The 18,669-nt window shown below is 42.2% G+C and overlaps 1 protein-coding gene across 3 annotated transcripts in view; it reads left to right on the forward strand.

Annotated features, from left to right (window-relative positions):
- LOC121948631 (hyccin 2-like) overlaps nt 1-18,327 on the forward strand; it is a 59,974-nt gene extending 41,647 nt beyond the window's left edge. Inside the window, exons 7-13 of one of the 3 annotated variants that reach the window (XM_088083161.1) lie at nt 248-363; nt 3,409-3,504; nt 4,574-4,690; nt 7,515-7,602; nt 8,653-8,809; nt 9,033-9,059; nt 13,978-18,327. In XM_088083161.1, coding sequence (XP_087939287.1) covers nt 248-363; nt 3,409-3,504; nt 4,574-4,690; nt 7,515-7,602; nt 8,653-8,809; nt 9,033-9,059; nt 13,978-14,633 — 1,257 coding nt within the window. In that variant the 3' untranslated portion in view covers nt 14,634-18,327. Of the gene's footprint in view, nt 1-247; nt 364-3,408; nt 3,505-4,573; nt 4,691-7,514; nt 7,603-8,652; nt 8,810-9,032; nt 9,060-9,533; nt 9,714-13,977 lie in introns of all 3 variants that reach the window. The other 2 variants (XM_042494029.2, XM_042494030.2) reach the window with 2 other exon arrangements.
- The last annotated feature ends 342 nt before the right edge of the window (nt 18,328-18,669 follow it).

Below are 18,669 nucleotides of genomic sequence, written 5' to 3' on the forward strand. Positions count from 1 at the left end.
TAGAGCCAACAGAAAGAAGTTGCCAGTTTGGCAGAGGTCCAGTAGTATAATCATCCCGCTGTAATAAAATCTGAGCACTAATCACAGCAGGTTTCCATCTGAGCGGAGTGAAGGCCTCCAGTTAATCAATCAACAAATTGAAGGGCGCTGCATCCTGTTTGCGTCATCATCACTGCACATTTACTAGCAAGTTTGAATAGCCAACGTTGTGGACAAGTGTTTAATTAACTATGTATTTCTTTTGTAGCCTTCTAGCCTGGGGTCCATGGCATTGACAGAGGGGGCCCTCTGTCAACATGACCTGATCAGAGTGGTGTACAGCGGCCTCCACCCTCAGAGAGAGACCTTTACGGCTCAGAACAGGTACCACTCTGACTCCACCAGCTGTTAACAGAGAGCAAATAACCTGAGACGCAGTAACATCACAAAAGACATTAAATGGCAGCAGTTCAGAGATGCTTTTTAGATACAGAGAAATGGCAGCGCTGTAGGCCGTTCAGCATCAGCAAACACACATGGCACCACCAGACTGTCATCATTCTCTCTTATATATTTAATTTTTTTGTTTCTCTCGCCTCACATCTCATCTTTCCCCATAAGATGAAAAAGACCTTTTAAGATGATCAGAGCGTAACCCTTGACACTCATTCAGCCTCCTCCGGCCACACTCAGCAGGCCTGAAAGCTTTTTTGGCTCTTGCATTTTCTTTGCCGCTGTGGATGAATGATAATCTTAGCATAGTAATGAAGCATGCTGGAGTCCTGCCAGAAAATGCTCTGCTGTTTGTTAACAGTGGCACATGCGCAGAGACGCGTCATGACTGCTGATACTTCAGAGCGGCACAGATAACACGGGTCATCCTGCATGTTGTCCAAAGCAGCGTGGCCCCTCGGCTATGATGAGCAAAGAGCGTCATAAATATAGTGAATGGATTTCAGCGTGGCCAGGCCTCGTAGCTTATCTGGAAACCCATTTGTGTGCCTGGGCCTGAGATAGTGTTTATGAGAAGAAAGCCCGGAGCTCCTGAGAGGTGCCGACTCACTCCGGCTGATGATCTACAGCCAGACCATTTACCTCCCCCTGTGCACAGAGTCAATTATGGCCCTTGCACTCGAGGTCCTCCTCCCGGTTGTCCTCCATCAACACACACACCCTAAAATACACTTGCACCAAATAGGGATGAACAATATTGAGATCTGTCCCAATATATGAAACAGGATCATCTCAAGTAGATTTATTTTGCTCCCGCTGTAATTCCACCATTTGTCTTTAAACAATAACTCTGGTTATATCTACTGTATGTTGTCATGCAAACACTGCCTCCGTCTAAACTGATCCCTAAACAATCATTGTTCTCAGGTATCAGCAGTCTGTCAAAAGACATGATTACGATAGAGCTCTCATCGGGCCATAATAGCAGGCCAGACCTACATTAATCTTCACAGTTTTTGTTCAAGCCAAACCCAAACCCGAACCACAGCAGGAGTTTTTGGTCCGAGCCCAATGGAAAAAACTGAATACCTACTGTAGAACAATATATTAATTTTATGTATTTTTATATTAATATACGATGATAAATTCACTGCTGGGACGCAAACACTGCTATTAAGTCGCATTGCAGCCACCCCGCCCACTCTTTTTTCTCTCTCCATCCTGATTTAAACTCCTCTCATTCACACATGAGAACTGCCACTTTCATTAAAAAAAGAAAAAGAAAAACTAGTACATGGGCGAGAACCTAACCCAATTTAAGCCCAGGGGAGTATTCACAAATTAAAGCCCAGCCCGGCCTGAACTCAGGGTCATGGGTAAAGTTGGGCCCAATCTGGCAGACAGAGAAACAGAGCTCTAGATCACAAATTACTTAAACTGAAATGTAAAATTTATTTTTGCTTTACAATTTTAAACATCTCTGTTTGTGCAGTTATTCTACAGCAGGTAGATTCTTCACAGTTCAACACAATGTACTAACCTTTGCACTGCTGAGTCGAGTGAAAATGAGACATTAGCTTGTGATTTACATCACATTTAAACAGACATGGCCTATTATGGGGTTTTAAATAAGGCACATTTTAAATTAACAGTCTAATTATACCCATAAAATGTGATGTCCGATATAAATCTGAGTTTTGCACTAATTAGAACCTCATTGCAAGTATTTTACCAATAAACTATAGTCTCATGCACTTATACATTTTGCCTGACTCTGCACCTCACACATAGAGTGTGTTGATGGTTTAAGTGTGATTACTGCAGTATAGTAGAGTGTCACCTACATAAAGTACTAGGCCTGGGTATTGTTCATTTTTTTTTTATAAATTCTGTTTTAAATTTAATAATGTGCTCTAATGTCAAGATAGCTGAGCTGTTTAGCCAGTCGACCCAATGGGTAAGCATATTTGTTAATCTTAAGTGCTTCATCTTTTGATTTAGCTAGCTATCTATAGTCATTAGCTAAAGCCACACAAACAATAACTAACATTACAGGGGTCAAAGTGTAAGTCACCACACCTACTACAGTAACATAAGTAAATAACCACACACAAGATGGACATATTTTTTGTTAGCTAAATGTCCCGCTACAGTCCCAGTCATCATTGCGCCTTTCTCTGTAATTTCGAATTGGAATTTCTAATAAGGAGAAATCAGACAGAGGAGATTTTGTAGGAGACTGTAACATAAGCTGGATTTGAATGCAGAGAAGAAGAAGGCCGCAACCCATTCTTCTTCTTACAGTTGAACACAGAGTAACTATATGCTTTTAAATGTATTCCATATACATTCCAGTGGTTCATTTTATTCATCAAAGTCTTTTACTTGTTGGTGTTTTAAAAAATGTCCCTTCTGCATATATTGTATTGTGTGCTGTCGGCGTCAAGCTGCACAAAATGCAACCATGCTTTTTATGGGACACACACTGTCAAGTCTTTGAAAACACAACACACGTGAGCACTGTCTGTAGGCATAATCATTTATGAATAATTTTTCTGTATGCCTCTATGACATTGGCTCACTGCACTGATGAGATTTACTCCTTAAGTATGGAAATTTGGTACAGAATGATTAGCTGATAGCATCAAAGCAGTTTGGTTAGTGTCATAAAAGTATTGAAGTCTGGTAAGCAGCCCTTAACAGTACAATAGTTGACAATGAACAAAACTGCTAAGGTAAGCAATTTGCTCAACAGACTATTTTATGGTTCAGAGTTCATAAATTGCATGAGCAACTCTGCGTAATTGCCTACTACAGCAAAGGTGTCGGAAACTGGTGGATGGAGTGTTAAACAGGAAATTGGGATTTAATCAGATTAAAAGTGAATTTTCTACATGATGTTATTCTTCTTGTGTCTGTAACTGACATTAATAAAAATTTCTATTACTGTGTTTGTGTACTGTTTTCTGTTCGCAGGTTTGAAGTGCTGTGTTTCCTCATGCTCTGCTACAACTCCGCTGTGGTCTACATGCCCCTCTCTTCCTATCAGTCAGTCTGCAGAATGAGCTCACGGTGAGGAAAACATGTGTAGAGCATTTTTTTGTCCGTTCTGTACCCAATTAGTGACCACCCTTTTCTCTTCTACCTCCATTACCTGCTCTTCTGAATCGAGCATGAAATCTCCTCCTCCTCTCCCCTGTAGCCACGCACTGACCTCGATACTCACTGCCCCGGTCGCAAGAGGATTTGATAAGTACGAGTTCTTTAGGGCTCTGTTGTCGGCGATTGGCCAAATGAAAGCGTCCCAGCTGGATACCTGTCTGTGTCTGTCTGTCTGGGAAGCTCTGACATGCCCTGGAGTTCAGGAGAAAGGATCAATGTGGAATTCATAATATGAGGCTCTGTGGTCGAGCTGTCGCCCAGTGATTGTTCCACCTGCAGCGTGCAGACGAGTCAGGATATGAAGACTTCCCCACTGTGAGCAAGCGCTCAGACAATGCCTGAAGCGAGCTCGGTCTAGACAGACGGCAAACTGTGACTGTGAAGTTTTCAGAGCACGAGAACAATGCTCTGTGTTTGAGTTTAGCCTCTGTACGTAGACCCCAGACACCCCGTCGTCCAACCTCTCCTGACCTCTACAGGTGTAAAGTAGTTTAAATGTCGCCCCCCTCGCTTATTGTTTGATGTGTTTGCTTTTTGTGTAGTTTGCTCAGGAAGCAACTGATATATTGATCCTTTATTTAACCAGGTAAAAGACTCATTGAGATTTGAAATCACTTTTCCAAGAGTGACCTGGCCAAGAGGGCAGCTTAAAACATGGTTACAACAATAAATACAGACAAACAAATATAACTAACCCCACAGTAAGAAGAGCAAGCACAACCTCCAGTAAAAATAGAAAACAGCAGTATTTTGTCAGAGCAACACCCGACAACTCACAACATCCAAACAGTCATGCAGACAGAACAGACAGAGACAGACGTGATGCAGCCATCTTGGGACGAGGTATTGGTATAAGCTATGACAACTGATGTTCTCTTGAGTTCTTCTCCTCATCAAGGCTCATCTGATCTGTTTCCTCCCTTTGCAGCATGACTTAACTCACTTTACTGACTTGCCTTTGAATGTTTTCTCTCCTCAGGCTGTGTGTGTGTGGCTTCCCCCGGCAGCAGCAGAAGCTTTGGAGGGAACCGTGCAACAGAGTGCTGCTGGACCCCGAGTTCATGGTGCAGATGCTGACTGCTGTTTATCACGCCATGTATGTATTTTACTGCAGTAACTTATAGTTTTGTCACACTTGTTAACAGACATTTGCTCATTTGCGCGTCCTGCAGTTACGCAGCATAATTATAATTCAGTTGGAGTGGTGTTTGTGGCCACCTGGTGAATACAAGTCTAATATTTACTTAACTCTGCTTTTGGTCTTCTGAGGAAAATATTTCTTTCTTTAGCTGCTGAATGTTCTGCTATGGTCAGGAGTTATATGCTAGCTGTCTCTGGCAAAAGGTAGTTAGCAGTGGTTATTTTACAGCTTTTTCTCAGGAAACAGCTGCTTGCTACAGCCAAAAATGACGCTGTGGGAGCATTGAGAGTGAATCAAAACAGTAAATCTGCAGCTAAACAGTGAGCTGAAACTCATTGTACATTTCTGTAAAGCTGAGCAGAGCTGATTCCAGTGACAATGCCCTTCAGGTTTAGACTGTATACAAAGATGCAACAGGTCCTCACTTTCTCCCAATACACAAATATAAAGCCAAAATATCCAGGATAGGGATGTAACCATCTTGTGCTGGTGATATTATTTGGAGCCAGAGTATCCCTCCTATTAGGCTTGAGTGGTATATAATTTGTTATACCAGGGTATATGGTATATGATTGTTTGTGTGGCAGCTCTGGTTTGGTCGAAATGAACCCTTAATTGATCTTGTTAGGTGTGAAAGTATGTTTTTCCCAATAGCCTCTCAGTGCCGAAACTGGGCGGTTGTTAGTCCTGTAGTCAAGATATTTGTCAGCACAGCTGCCTGCTCCACCTGTAGAGACAGACCTCTTGTGACGTGGGATTTGTGCACTACAATACATCCTCAATCCAGCATCTCCCTGCGGGTTTGATAAAAAAGAGAAAATCCTGAAAATCATACATAGGAATTTCTAATTACTCAGGTATACCATTATACCACCCAAGCCTGCCTCCCATACAACCGCCTGACTCAATCGTGAGTTACTACAGCTTTCACTCATGATGTCACACACCCCTTTCTTATAGCATCAATGAAGTGATTAAGACCAAACTTATCAGAGAGACAAACCCTTAAACAAACATCAGGGTAATGAGAACTATCCAAAATGACTGAAGTATCTTTGGGAAAAATGTATACGATGTATACTTTTTAGTGTTTGTATTAATAGTGTTTGATGTAAGTCAAAAATTCTCCCTAACCCCAAGTATTTGGTGTCAGGTCTTTTTTTTCCCCATTTTATCCCCCTGTTTTGGTTCACTGAGGACATTGAGTAACTGATAACAGCTGATTGTGAGGAAGATAATCTTGTTTGTTGCTCATCTTAACAGATATCATAATGCACGATTTTCTCTATGAGCAACTCAACACTGCATTTCTTATTTGTGTTATTGCGCCTCTCCGGGACATCACTAATGAGGGCAGTCTCACTACTCGTTTGCTGTGATCCGCTGCAGAAAATCTCCCTAACAGCATACGCTAGCACTCCACCACGGACAGAAGCTCCCCACTGTACAGACTGATTATATCAGCAGTGCATTGTGGGAGCAGGTGATTTCATCCCCTGTGAGGACAGTCGTTGCAAAGCTGATTACGGCTCCGCGATGATAGCTTGTCCTGGGCGATGGATCCCCTGATACGATAGTGACTGGAATCACCACCGTTAAGGATGGTGCAGCATGAGAGAGAGCGGAAAGAATACATATGCATTCTGCCTCATGGCCCCCACGAGGGCACACAGCAGCAATCAGGAGATTGAAGCAAAAAAAAAACAGACTGTGTGTGTGCGTGTGTGTGTGTGTGTGTGTGTGTGTGTGCGTGTGTGTGTGTGTGTGTGTGTGTGTGTGTGTGTGTGTGTGTGTGTGTGCGCGCGCGCAAGAATAATAGCCTTTTTAGTAATCCCTACCATAGGTCACCTCAGTGACAGCCTGAGCTCTCAGATTCACCCCTGGCCCGGGCAGGCGCACATGAAGGGCAGATAAACATGAATCCACAGCTCCACACATGCAGAGGGACCTTGGCACTTGTTGAGGACACTCTGGGATTTAGGTTAATATGTCCGCTAATGCTACAGTGCTGTAATACCACATGAAGAGAGAGACAGACGCACACACAGGGATATCAGAACAAATACACACATGCCAAATTTTTATTTATTTATATATTTTTTTTTCTCATGTCAGGTTTAAAATGTATTCTTGTGCAATTTTCCAGCCTTCAGAACATCAGACAGTCTGTTTTTACCTGCCCATTCATTTCATCCTTTTCATCTCGAGCCTAAAGGGAGCCCCACGCATTTGTCCCTGGCTGTGTGATTGTAGCATGTGCAGGACCAGATCAAAGAGAGTTCAGCTGCGCATTTCTTCTTCTTTTCTTCCTTTTAATGTTTAATGCATTTATTTATTGTAGCTGTTCTATTTAATCCCTCTTGATCGACTATGGGGTTGTGACATAGCCTCATGCAAAACTAATGATATTCTTCATCTTGTGCAGAGACCCAGGTGATAAACACAAAAATGTACCTACACCTGCAAGACCATTTATCCTTGACAGTTTTATTATTGCAAAATATGCAGGGTGAACGTTTTTTGCTGTAAAACTAAGCTTTTGCAAGAAAAAGGTGAAGTGTGAGTAAAGCTGCCAATAGTGCAGAGGTATAGTCACTCTGTCTCACTGAAGCTGCAGGCATTACTAAATTACTAATAATAGTTCACAGGGATGTAACTCAGACTTCAAGGCATCTTGTCGGACACGCTTGTTCACTCAAATAAGCTCACAACATGAAGTCGTTAAATGCCGGTGTGCGTGCATTTGTGGTTTTTTTGTTTGTTTGTTTTTTATGTGTAGATACAATGGAGAGTGGGAGATGGGACGGGAAGCTTTGGAGGACATTCTGTACAGAGCCCAGCTGGAGCTTTACTCCCAGCCTCTCCTGGTAAGAGCAACAACGTGGTGTGCACGGAGTTAAAGAATACTTCACCCCCAATTGGTCATTTGTATATCAGTTTCTCACCCTGTTTCATGTTGACTTTGTTAGGAAAACTCTTTTCTCACATACCTCCATGATGAAAGACGAATTAAAAAACTGAGTGAATTCTTGATGAATTGAAGTAAAGATGGGGGCCGTGTCTAACAACAGCAAAACTATATCAAAAGATGCTTTGACAAACTCGCCGATAACTTGTGCAGTATAATCAAAGTGGCATTTTTCAAGTATTATGCTCAGAAGTTCCCAAACACATGCATTTTTTCGTTAAAACTTTACTTTCTAAAAAATTCTTTCTAAATTCTTTAATAGTATTTCACATAACTAGTCTTACACATTAAGGGATAGCATGCCTGGAAGTTTGTCCATTGGCCAGGAGGAGACAGTCATGGGAGAATGACAGCAGAACTTCTGGTCAATGAACAAGATGGGAGCCAGGATTTCATTGCAATGCACGAGCAAAGTTCAAACACTTCTCATTTATGTGTGTAACTTTTTAGCGAAAATGCATGTGTTTGAAACATATTAAACATACAACTGGAAAAATGAGACCTGGAATATACCACACAAGTTATGTGACAGTCTGTAAATGGATGACTTGATATAGTTTTGCTGTGAATTAATGCGGCCCCCATCTACTTAACATCATCAAGATTTTCTTCATTTTTGGACTTTTTGTTCAAAAACGTTTTCATGACGAATTCAGCATAACACGCGATAACTTATAACTTATGAACAAATAATCATTTTGAGTGTGAAGAATTCCTTTAATTACACATTTATACTGTCTGCAATTGTGGAACTTGAGTAAAATCCAAAAACACTTAAGTAAAAAGAAATGCTTTTGATCAGCTACGTGTTACACAAATCAGCACGGGCTCTCAACAGCCCTCAAAAACTGTGATGATGGCCATAATCAGGCTTCAAATCTTGTAATACCATCCTGGTTTTTTCATTTAATTGTTTATTAATCTCCATCTGTGTATGTGTCATCTTCAGCTGGGGAACGCCATGAAGAACTCGCTGCCAGAGAGCGCTCCCGATGAGCCACGGGGGCGCAAGGTGCTCCAGGTGGAGGTGACGCCCACCATCAGCCGCATCTCCATCTCAGCCATCACCACCGCCTCCATACGACGCCACCGCTGGAAGAGAGAGGGTAAGACTGCAGCAGCCTTAGAAGCCATGCCATCATGGCTGCAGCACATAGTGAAGTGAACCAGGCCTAAGAGCAGGAGAGATCTCAGTAGATTTATGACTGTACTTTTTAAAATGGCCCGATTTATTGATTTTAGCGTTCTAGGGTAACGTGTTTTGTTATGCAAGAAAAAGCACCAGTTCTGATTAAGCTGTAAACTTACAAAAACTTTTTTTCCGATCAGTGAAAAGCCACAAGAAGGGACTATTTGGTGAGAGAATGACTCTTCTGATGTTTGTCCCAAGCAGTGAGAAGGAAACCTGTTTCCGTTGTAAACCAGTCACACCATTAGCATCATACAAATGGTGTTTCATGTCAGTTACTGTATGCAGTTGTGGTCATATAGTCTCTGTGTTGCAGTGCCTGTGCCACTCACTGCTCCTTATTGCTCTTTCTTTTGCTCGTCTTGTCTATCAAGTGTGTGCTGTGCTTTGTATCACCAGATAAGTTTAAGGTTTGCCGTTTAAGAGAAACTGACAAAATGGTGCCTGTAGACTCTATTTTACCCAGTAAATGGTCAATTGATGGGGCAGGTTATTTTTCTTTTTAGAGCTCTGCGTTCCTCTTTTTTTATATTTTGTGATCTACAAATGAATGACAGTTGTGCCCGTGATGAGGCCCGAATCGGTTGAGGCTTGCTGCCACTAAAGAAACACATCTCCCCATCTGTGTTGTTGACTCCCAGATTGTTTTGACTACTCAACCGATGCAGAGTTGAGCCTCGTCGTCAATCCTCCTAGCCTCGCCCAGCACCAGCAGCACCACACTCCCTGGGAGCCCGCGGCCAAAGAGGAACGAGAAGGGCGGCCTCACAGCCACCACAGCAGCAGCAGCAGCAGCATCATTCCCCCCATCACATTTGAGGGTAGGGGACAGGGGCAGACGCTCAGAGCAGAGAGGGTTTCAGGAGGAGGTGCCCCTTTGATCTGTATCCTCCCAACCCTCCTCCCTCTCCTCCTCCTCCTCAACTCAAGGGGGTTAACTCTGCCGTTCCCATTCTGGCTGCCTCTTCACTTCCCCAGAGTATACTAACTCCTCCAGTCTGTAAGACCCTCAGACAACAGCCCCGCTATTACCACGCCACTGCTATTTTCCGTCTTATCGAAGAATGGAAGAGTCGCCTATTCTGGGTTTGAAGGAAGTGCGGCTAGTGGCCATTTTGCATGGGCCTGTCATCATGTCATATCCTCTCTCTTTTTTCCTCATCATGCCTCCAACGTACTTTAGACTGCTGCCCTTGTCACTCACTGAGCATGTTCAGTGCCCAGCCCGCAGCTTGACCTTTTACTCTGGGCTTCCTCTGCTCTCCATGTCCGATAATTGGTTTTATAGATTTATTTTTTCTGTGGGTTTAACAGGAAAAATACACAACAAAACTTCCGCTGGATATCTTGTTTCTAGCAGTGTCCCTCACGGTGTTTGACAGCACCACAAGTTTTGGGTCACTCAGGCCAGCAGCAAGCTTCAGCTGCCGCCATTGTGCGGAAAGAGGCCATCCATTTCGTTTTTTTTAGCCCAGCAGCTTTCTTGTATGCTAATTGTGTGTTCTGCCGCATTTCTTTTCCTGGGCTCAGTGAGTGGGAACGAGCCCGTCATCATGCATGCGCACGCTACAGCAAGCTTCAAAAAAATTCTGCTAAAACATGAAACCCTAGAACACTAACATGTCAAATGACAAGGCCAAGTGAGCGGACTGAATATTGTCAACTTTTACAAATCCAATACTTTGAACCACAAAGGCTACTCCACTGCCAGGACCTGTCATACGGCCCATTTTGTCTTGTTGAATGTGTCCTTTTCCATGTGTGGTTGCTACATGTTTGTAATCTTGAAACCTCATTCAGATCCTCTTGACATGACCGAGAATCAGCTCATTCCCTGACTTTAAAGCGTTTGAGTGCTAATCAGTCTTTTTCTCATGACATTTCATTGTGAAAAAATAATTCACACCATTTCATTAGATAGAAATCTGCCATCTATTGAAGAGAGAACAGTGATCATTTTAAAGATTGAGTGTCTGTGTACCATTACTGGACATTCTGTTTCAGAAGAAAACCTACCTCACATATTCCACTGCACTAATATTGGAAGCTTCCACACTGATGGGTTTGCATGTTTAATCCTGTTAATTACAAATTGCATCACAATCATTTTCCATAGTGTACCATACTTTTTTTTATTCTGAGTACTTGTTTGATCCCTCTTGGGGAAAGTCAATTGATTTTCCTTTCTTCTTTGTAAGTCATTAGTTCCCATTCATTTCACTTCACAGTGGAAACAAACTTGTGCTAGGTACCAGCGTTGCAGTCAAGATGACCTAAGCCAAATTAAAGTCATGAACAAGACTAGAAGGTATAGATCGAGACAATACCAAACCTTTGAGGGGTTGAGACCAAGTCAAGATGAAGGCAGGGGGAGATTAAGTCAAGACTATGACCAGACCTGTGAGAATCCCACTTGGCATGACACACTTCTACACACAGTAAAATGTGGGTCATGCAAACCAAACGCATTCCTCAAACTGATCTGAAAGATTCACACTCATAAGAAACACCTACAGAAATCAAATGAAGAGCCCCCCTTCATTCACATCTTTAACTTTCTTCTTGTCTCTCAAAATAAAATGTAGGCCTGCCACACAATATTGATTAATCAGGCAAGTTAACTTCGCTTTCACCTCACAATGGCCTAGCGTTTTTACAGTTTGTAGACATGCACCAAGTAGGAACTACACAGGTGGAACTTCTGTGTTTTCATAAACAGACTTTAAAGAAGCAAACGAACGTTACCCAGCAGTTGACATTTCATGCTAGGTAGCAGACATGGTCACAGCAAAAAAAGTGTAAAGACTCAGAGTTTTTTGTTATTGGTGTGGTTTTTTTAATCACTCATATAACCCGAGAATCAGCCCCCCCCCCAGCACCTAACAAAATAACATTGCATTACAAATGAAGACAAAAACATGTTTACTGAGGTGAATGATCTGTCTCGAGAACATTTCCAGCTCTGCAGACTGATTTCCTCAGAACACTGAAATGAAACCAATAGCAAGCACAAACAAACCTGAGCACATTGTAATCAAAAGGCTGAAACATGCAAAACACCAGTTTGAACCTTTAATTGCAAAACTTTAAAGAAACTTTTAGCTCTCTATCTGGGATTGGGTTGACTTGGAATGGCTTGCAGACTGGCGCATTTAACCTCGTGGGCTGTCAGCTCTCACTGGAATGCTATTTATCTGATGAGGTGTACGAACTCGCCTCGGTGCTCTCCACAGATTGGCTGGCTCGTCTCAGCCGGCCGACCACCTGACCAATGGGCCAGTGCTGCAGCAGAAAGGAGGGATGGGGCAGGAGAGCATGTGTCTTCTCCTCATGTTATGTGCATGTCAATCCAGACCTTTTCTTCTCGGTTTCTCCATTTCTTTTTATGGTGCTGCCTGCGGTTCCCTGTCGTCCAGTTTTGCTTGTCCCAACGATGCATGACGGAGACAGGCGGCTGATCCTCTGTCTCTTCTGTTTAACAGGCTTTACTCTGCATACTGTATGTCAATAACATGCTTTTTTTCAAACTCAGTTTATCATCTTTTTCCTTTTCAGCTTTCAATGAGGTCTTAGATGGATTATTAAGTGATTTGTTTAATGTTTTCATGTTGTTAAAATTCTGTCAAATTTTTCACCAGATATTAATTATCTAAAAATAAATATGACATCATATGCTGGACAAGCTCTGCTCACTTACCCAGCAGGTTATTGAACTCATAGTTTTTCTAAGCTAGTCAGATTTTAGTCGATCTGTATTACATCAGATGATCAAAGAAGCTCAAGGTCATAGTGTATTGAATTGTACCTCTGTTTTGTGCATAATGAGTGAGCTAATGAAGCAGCATGCTCTGTTGAGTGTCAGTGTGAGCACTGGCCTGCTGCTAGATGGCTATTAATTTAGTCTGCTTATTTATTCTGCATTATTTGTAAACATTTTTAGTCTTGTTGCTCAGATCTGTATGAATTTTTCACAGGCCTGTTCACACCAGTGTTAACAAGACACTCTTTCTCTGGACTAAGGGTACATTTATTAAGTTTCTGAAATTCACCCACGAAATGTGTATCAATTACTCACCCAGTGTTACATTCAATTCTTGAAGAAAAACTTTTTTTTTCATGCCTCCACGGTGAACAAAGAATCCAAAAATCTTTATGAATTGAAGTCATAGGGGATTGCATCAGTCAACAGCAAAACTATAGCAAAACCTCAGTTTCCAAGCACTCATACAACTCGTAAAGTATAATCCTAGTCTCATAGTCCTAGTCCTTTCCAACAGAGAACTGAACTAAAAGGGAAACTTACTCATTCTCTCTTCACAGCACTTCATTGGTAAACTAGATAATTTTACCTCGCTGAACATGGGAGCTGCCAGATTGGTTAGTTTGTCACTGTTTGACTTTTGTGTTTTTTATTGGGTTAGTTCAAATTTACCAAAATAACACAAACAAACTGATCGAGACAGTGGTAGGCCACCTACTCCCATATTTAGTGAGGTAAAATGACAGTGGTTTTTGTCAGTGGGACTCTGGCTTCAAAGAGAAAATAGATAAGTTTAACTTTTCGTTCAGTTCCCTGTTGGAAAGTGTCCACTCGTGAAGTACTGAGCATACGATTGGATAGCTGATACTTTGATTATACTGCAGAAGTTGTGTGGGAGTTTGTAAACAGATGTGTTGGTAAAGTTTGGCTATTGTTTAACAAGGACCCACTTTTATTTCAATTCATCAAGAATTTTCTCAGTTTTTGGATTATTCATTTACCACAGAGGCATGTGAGGAAAACAGTTTTCTTCACAAATTTAGTATAACACAGAGGGAGTATTAGATATAAATAGTCATTTTGTGGGTGACGTATTCCTTTAAGAGTTACTGGTTTATTAGTATTTTGGAAGTTGCTTGCAGACTCTATCTCAAGATTTTCTTTTAAAAAGAATATGTGCATAGGGCATTAGGGTTAAAAGTTTTGTTCAGTCAGATTTAATTTCAATTTGTCAACATAACTTCTGTCCTCATCTGCTGTTGCTCACTTTTCTGTTTGTCTATCACGCTGTCTGTTTCTGTCTGTTCCTCCATGTTCATGTTCAGATGCTGATGGTATGAGCGGCGGCGAAGATTCCTTCAATGTCAATGACCCGGATGAGGGTTTCTCCTCCGGAGCGTCTAACAGCAGCCAGCCCAGCGGCACCAAGGCAGGCGGCGGAGTGGGGCCGAGGGGCGGCAGCCTGAACAGCAGCAGCAGCAGCATCAAGAAAGCCATCACAGCCCGGCTGTCTCGAGACAAGGAGAGGGAGCGGGAGAAGGAACGGGAGAGGGAGGCGGAAAAATCGGCCGATTTGTCAGCGGATCATCAGGCTGCTGTGAGGCGGCACCACCCGAGGCAGCAGTCGCCTCCAGCCAGCATCAACTTGGATGCCATCCAGCTGAGTCCCATAAAGAAGCACCTGAGCTTCCCTGTGGGGCCAACGCTGGTGCGGACTGGCAGCACCTCCTCCAGCAAGTCCTTTGACTGCATGAATTTCAACCTGAACGGAGGCGATGACGAACGAGAGGAGGCGGCGGGAGGCTCTGACAAAGAGGGAGGGCTTCCAGTAGGCGGCACCCACCGCCACTCTACCATCAGCCTGCAGGAGGAGCACCTCATCAGGCCAGAGGACGCCCAGGACCTCCTGTCTCCTGGAGCTCCTCTCACCAAGCAGTCGCGCTCCCCCAGTTTCAACATGCAGATCATATCACAGGTCTAACGTGCAATGCAGGGCATGGTACACACACACACACACACACACACAAACACACACACAAACAAACACACACACTCACACGTACACACACTCAAACACACAAAATACCTGCTCATAACACTCATCCTCATGCAGTTTTTCTCTGCAACTCTTTAAAACCCTACTATGACAACTTCTGTCTACCTATCTGTGTTGGTGTGTGTGTGCGTGTGCTCAAGAGTTGTGTCTCCACCCTTTTAACATCCATAACAATCTTGACCTGTAGTCATCGCTGGTGGGTTTTAGCGTTACTGAAAATGCACCAAGAGATAAATGATGACATCCCACTGCTGTAACTCCGATCCAGCATGTCACTGCATCCTCCCGTCTGACGGAGCTGAGCGTCCCACACACAGACTCCGCTCTGAAAGGAGGAAGTGTTGAGAAAACTTGTGCAGATGCCATGCTAGCTGTAGGGGACGTGTTTTACATTTCAGATTTTTTTTTGAGTTCCTGACTGAATCAGTCAAAAAAAATGAATCAGCAATAACACTTACCGTTGCTCATGTGGAGAAGAGTTACTCTTTCTCTTCATTCCTTCCCTTTCTTTCCCGGGCTCACGTGCAATCGTTCTTGCTGATTATCTTCCTTGTTAATTAGGCATAAAGGGTTTTATGAATAAAATGTCTTTAATTTTTTTTAATCACAATCCAAAGAAGGTAGCATTTCTTCTTTTTATCACTTGTTTGACAGTAATTTGGCAGCAATCATTCAGGAGTGATTCTCTAGTTTTCAGCCCATGACCTTCCTTTTATTCTAATATTTGATCTGTAAAATCAGTCTTTTAAGATTGTTGAAAAACCAAACTGGAATGTGGTATGGGTTTGTCTTGCCCCAAGCTTTTAACTGGACAAATCTGAAGAAATAACTACTGTGCAGCTTCATCTTGGGACTTGATTTAAAAATCTGAAGCTGAATCTTGTGGAAAAACTGGATGAAAACGTTGTAGACGGTGCGGATTTGTGTCTGAAGCCAAAAGGCAACGACTGTATTTTATATTGGATTGTTATTATGGTTCAAACCATTGAATGGGTCCTTCCATCTGAAAGCACTTGTAGGTGTGTTGTCGGGCTCCGGCTTGTGTAAGTGGTGTCGTGTCTGAGCTGGTGGCGTACTGCCCTCTGGAGGCTTGTACTTGTGCTCTGATTGAATGCTCATGAAACATTTTGTTCTACCTCATTGTGTGTTCACCCTGCCACTCAACCTGTCTCCCAGTCAAGATGCGGGATTCAAAGACCCCCATTAGGAACATGGAGTGCTTGACCAGTTTAAATAGTGCAACTGTAACGACACTGTAAAATCTGTTCATGTGAGGAGCTGCGAATGAATATCTCGGCCTTGCATTTCAGTTCACCACGCACAAAACCGAGCTGCAAAACTAGAACACGACTGTCTTCAGGTTTTCTGTCATATATCAAACAACCATGTCAGGATTACCCTGATCATTTCAATTCCCTACAAATGTCCTGCTTATCTTTTTTTTCTTCTTTTTAATGTAATATTTTTGAAGTGCAATTTTTTTACCCTCATGTGCATGGAGTTGGATCTTCTCTGCTGTTAAAATGCCTGCATCTGCGCACAGTGCTAGCCAGCCTTCTGTAGTGCTCCCTGCCCAGGCTGAGTGATTTGAACATGGCGTGCTTGTCTTGCATGTTTAGTGCCCTGCAAAGCACTGCTGTTTCAGATGCGTGAAACAGCCAGCGAGCCAAACCCCAAGTCTCGTCCTCGTCCTTTTGCCAGATGTGCCAATACACATCCTCTCCTTAAGGAAATTATGTTTTGCTTGGGGTGTCTTAAGTTAAAATGCCTATTTTTTTTCTCTGTTTACTGGTCTTATTTTAAAGTTAAGGGACATAAAAGGGATGTTTGGACGTATGGCTCAACGTGCCCTTAGATGCAGCTTCACCTCTTTTTTTTTTTGCCATGAATTTTCTTTTCACTCATCACAGGTGTGTGCTGTACTTTGACAGTCATCACTATTTGCTGTTCACATGTAAAAGCAGTATATTATGTGTACCGTGGATGTCAGCTGTTGTATTGCATTTCCCACGTCTTGCTCACGTGCTCGTTTAAAATGAGGATGAATGATTTAATGTATATAAAAGTCAGTTCAGTCTGCAGTGAAAAGTCCCCACATGCTCCCACTGTGCTGGAAAAACCCTTCACAGCTGCTGCTCCTGGTCCTGAGTGAGTCCTGTGTGCGCTTTAGCCTTAAACATTTTCAGGCCACAAAGTCGTCGGCTCTTTGGCCTCACGTGCTCCTGCTCCTCCTGGACTGTGGACGAAGAGAGGAGTGCAGCTACAGTTCACACTCTCACCTGGTCTGTCTGCTGTCACCCCCATGCTGTGTGGCTCACAATAAGCCGTGTTCCCATTTGCTGTATTTTGCGTGGCACCTTTTTTGCTGTTTTGAATACTGGTGACGTGTTCATGTCATTATTATGAGTGCCCCTTACAGAGGTTACCAGCAGCTATGTTGGTACTGTATGTTGACGTAGAGTAATGGATAGACGATTATCCCTCTGTGTCTGGTGTTATTTGCATGTGATCAGGGCGGGAAATGAACACCAGGTGCTGAATGTTGATAAAACTCAACTGTGGCTGCAAATTTTATCTGCTACCAATTTTTGGTAGCTCAGACATCCACAAGGTCCACTTGCATTTCAAAAAAAAACATTGAATTTCAGTGGTTTAAAAAAAGGGGTTCAATTTGTACTTGTTCAACCTCTTTTGCTGGTGGAAAAAGTCAATTTCCTGTCCTGCATGTGATAAGTGTGGGCTTTTGTTTTCATACAGTATAATGCACTTTAATCCATCCACCTCTCTCCTCAAGATAGTTATTGAAATGATATATATAGATGTGCAAACATGTATACACTCAATGCAGGGTTTTAGTCTCTTAAAAGTAGTACTTCTATGTGATGTCACATCCAACACAATGCTATTTTTTTTAAAGTCTAAGGGTACAGCTATTTATTTTTTCTTTTCAAAACCAAAAAAAAAAAAAAATGTTAAGGGGGTTCTGGAAGGTCTCAGGAGTTCAACAAAAAGCCACATTTTTGGCAGCACCAAAATTTCTGTTCTTGAAGTCAGAATTGATTCTATGCAACATTTTTTCCCCCTTTTTTTGTTTTTGGTGTAACCGGCTTTCATTGATCCGTGTCGGGTGGGAAGGGGCAGATGCATTTAAGCTAATTTTTAAAGTGCAACAGCGTCCCCCGCCCCTATCCACAGATTCTGTTTATACACCCTGTTGTGGTGCTGCAGAGCTAAGGACCTCTCTCATGTGGGTGAAATAAGACCATCCATTTGTCATCCGACTGCCCTCACAGAGTGAAAGCCACACCGGGACCTTTGGTGCATGTCGAGCCCTTCTGTCAGTTTGCTGCTCTGTGGCTCAAAGACGTCAGTTGGTGTATGAAACGTAAAGATTATCAATGATGAATCTAATCTAGATGCTTCGAGGGAAGCTGCTGGACGATGTGATAACACTGTACTATTGATGTTGTATAAATGGAGAGAAAGACTTATTTTAAATCTTGTAAATAGAAAATGTACAAAGGTGAAAGCAAAATAAATATAAAAAACCGAACATCAGTCTGAGATGTAGAGAGAAATTAATCTGTATATTGTTGAATAAATATTGTGCCGTAAGGGATATGCAAGTGTCTGTCTGCTTTATGTGTGGAAGTGATTCAATATGATTTTGCTCAGTCAATCATCAACATACAACTGCTCTCAGTTAATAAATATCCTCACTCAAGCTTAGTTTTACTAAACTTCTGTTATACTAGGTCACTAATCTAAAAATTATTAATTATTATTAATCTAAAATATTGTAAGAGAAGTTTTTTTATGTTACAATTTACCATCAATTCATAGATAATTATCTAAAATGCTAAAATAATTTTCTTGCAAAAATGCAAATTATTGTCTGGTTTCAGCTTTTGAAAGGATTTGCTTCTTTTCTTCTTTACTGAGATGATAAACAGTAACACCT

Source organism: Plectropomus leopardus, chromosome 10 (genome assembly GCF_026936395.1).
Source record: "Plectropomus leopardus strain MGB_pleo_1.0 chromosome 10, ASM2693639v1, whole genome shotgun sequence".
Classification (NCBI taxonomy): domain Eukaryota; kingdom Metazoa; phylum Chordata; class Actinopteri; order Perciformes; family Serranidae; genus Plectropomus; species Plectropomus leopardus.